The 2958-nt window shown below is 38.4% G+C and overlaps 1 protein-coding gene across 1 annotated transcript; it reads left to right on the top strand.

Annotated features, from left to right (window-relative positions):
* Nucleotides 1-1312: 1312 nt before the first annotated feature.
* Nucleotides 1313-2958, top strand: LOC105120466 (transcription factor bHLH93-like). Its single transcript, XM_011018663.1, has 4 exons — nt 1313-2059; nt 2147-2314; nt 2412-2579; nt 2671-2958. The coding sequence occupies exons 1-4, from the start codon at nt 1439-1441 to the stop codon at nt 2755-2757; spliced, it is 1044 nt and encodes a 347-aa protein (XP_011016965.1). The 5' UTR covers nt 1313-1438; the 3' UTR covers nt 2758-2958.

Here is a 2958-nt window from a genome sequence, read left to right as displayed (position 1 = left end):
GTCTCAGGCTTTGTTATTTAGATTTCAAATCTATCAACCTGCCAGCCCGAAACAGAGGCTTCATCACTGTCCATTGTAGGTAATGATCGATTCGTGCTTGTAAGAGTAAGAGTCATAGAACGACTCATTTTCTTCCAAATAAACCTATAATCTGTTTGATTTCAGACAAAGAAAATGGAAGTATCGCTCATCATTATAATCACCCAGAAGTCAACCTGTACCTTCACTTTGGATAATTCTAGCTCTAGACTCATACATTAGTGGCCATTTGCCTTCAGAAGCGAATCATAGAGCTAATTAATTGATCATTTTCTATATTACTAACCATCTGAAAAAACGAGAATACAAACATCAGGAATAATAGTAAATAACAATGATGAGAAGCATTTTTGTCATCTTGGAAAATCAGGTAGCTAGGATGGGGGCACGAGACCTCTATTGATTATGGACAAGAGTGAAGAACCCAGCTGCATGCACAAATGCCCCTAACGGGGAATGCCAGTGCTCGTTGATCAGATCGATAATGCCAAAACAACCTTTGAAAATGTTATTACTAATAATAATGTCTGCATATTCTTGTATTCGCTAAGGTCATATACATCAGCCAAAAAGGGGCCTTTTAAGTAATGTTAAGTTGCATTATTTTATTCAGGGTATGAATTCTGATCAAGTAACACGAATATGTTTTCCATACTCCTCATGGCCTGCCTCATAGTAAATTTAGCTCGTAGGTGTTAAAAGAATGATTTCGGTATACAACCCATCGTCTTTCTAATATAAAACTACTTCAGATTTCATAAATTGAATAATTTATTCGACGCAAAACTTCCAAGTCTAGGAACAGTGGAAAAGGCAAGAAGCAAAAGAAAAGGGGGCCTGCCAGCCTACCCCCATTGAAATTGTGAGCTAACCCAAAATTCTAGAGCCTGAGGCACAGGGGATGGGACCCAGCTTAGCAATTTTTTCAGTGGGAGCGAGGGAGGGAGAGGGAGCGGGACAAGGTTTTCTGTTGTATTCATAGCCAAATAATAGTATTACATAAGCTCAAACATACAAAGAACCTGTCAGCTGGTTTGTGACGTTAACTCCATCCTTTTCGGTTCAGACGGACATGGCGGGTCAAAGCTTTCAGGACAACAAAAATTTAATATTTAGTTTGTTTGATTTGAGATTTCGGTGAAAAAGACATAAAATCACCCCTATAGAGTGAGAGAGAAGGAAAAAGCAGATTCCATTTTAATCTTAGGCTCTTAGTGCTTAATAAATACAACATAGTACATGCCATAATCCATATTTTAATCTTGTATAAAACATTTTCTTGTATATATACACACACACTCCAACTTGATCCAGCTTCACATTATCAAGGTATTTATCATTTCCCAAGATAGAGAGAGAGAGAGGGAGGGAGGGAGGGAGAATTATTGTTGTTAGAGCAATGGAAATTAATGGACATGATTTCTTAGAGGAGCTAATAGCTCTAAGTAGGGAATCTTGGCAACCCACTCCAAATTATCCAACAGAAATGAATGAGCTTTTCTCAGGTAGCTTTAACCATGGTTGCTTTGAAGAAATCCCAGCTGCACTCCCACAAACTTCTTTCTGTCCTGAAGGATTAATTTCATCTCCTCTTAAACAAGACTTCAACAACTACTACTTTAATGAAGTCTTCTGCCCATTTGGTGATGAGTTCTCAGCACCACAGTTCACAGATGAGTTCTCTTCAGCCCCACAATTCACCGACTCTTCCTATAACACGCTTGACACACCACCATTTCCTGTTCAAGACGATACTCCAATGTCCATGATGGAAGATGAGGAGCTGGGTCTGCTTGCTAATGATCAAAAGAATTTGCAGATGCAGGGTACTTGCAAAGTTGAGCCCATTCAGTCGCCGGAGGTGTCGGCTTTCAATGCTGGTATCTGTCCAGAAAGAAAGATTAGAGGCAAGAAGATGGAGGGGCAACCATCAAAGAACCTAATGGCCGAGAGAAGGCGAAGAAAGAGGTTAAATGACCGGCTTTCAATGCTAAGATCAATTGTTCCTAAAATCAGCAAGGTAAAGATTGATTCAATTAGTGACTCTGTGAAAAATTCATGTTCATTTAAAGGCTAATTTGGTTGTTTCAATGCAATTTGTCAATAGATGGACAGAACATCAATACTTGGAGACACAATAGATTATATGAAGGAACTACTGGAGAGGATCAACAACTTGCAACATGAGATTGAAGTGGGTTCAGAGGAGTTGAAGATGATTAGCATTTTCAAGGACACAAAACCTAATGAAATTGTTGTGAGAAATTCACCAAAGGTATGCACTCTGCGGCCTGCACTATTCCATGTATAAGACTCCCAATAAAAGGCTGGGCATCGCTGAACAGACATTTCTTTCAATATTTGCCTTGCAGTTTGAAGTGGAAAGAAGAAATGAGGATACAAGGATTGATATTTGCTGTGCAACAAAGCCAGGGTTATTGCTATCATCAGTAACAACATTAGAAACATTAGGCCTTGAGATTCAGCAGTGTGTGATTAGTTGTTTCAATGACTTTACAATGCAAGCTTCTTGCTCAGAGGTACAAATTCAATTCGTTGCTGTATGGGTTAATTCTTCTTTTGTAAGATTAAGAAGTAGCTAATTTGTATTCTTTCTTGTGATGATAACAGGAATTGGAGCAGAGAGCACTAATAAGTTCTGAAGACATAAAACAGGCATTGTTTAGAAATGCAGGATATGGAGGGAGATGCCTGTAGACAGTAAAGGAGTAGAAAAGGGGAGGAAATTGCAGTGAAGTCTTTTAAGAGACATTTTCAAATCTCTTTTATTTCAAAGAGGTTTTCAAGTGAGGGAGTTGTTAACTTCACTTTTTTTAAAATAAGTTGCGTCTGCTCATCAGAGCTATGCATTATCTACTTCAATGTGAGATCTTTATTAATCCAATTGCTTTAATATCA

Source organism: Populus euphratica, unplaced genomic scaffold (assembly GCF_000495115.2).
Source record: "Populus euphratica unplaced genomic scaffold, PopEup_1.0 scaffold6.1, whole genome shotgun sequence".
Classification (NCBI taxonomy): Eukaryota; Viridiplantae; Streptophyta; class Magnoliopsida; order Malpighiales; family Salicaceae; genus Populus; species Populus euphratica.
The sequence above is the reverse complement of the archived record's forward strand: the minus strand, read 5'-3'. Positions and strand labels throughout refer to the sequence as shown.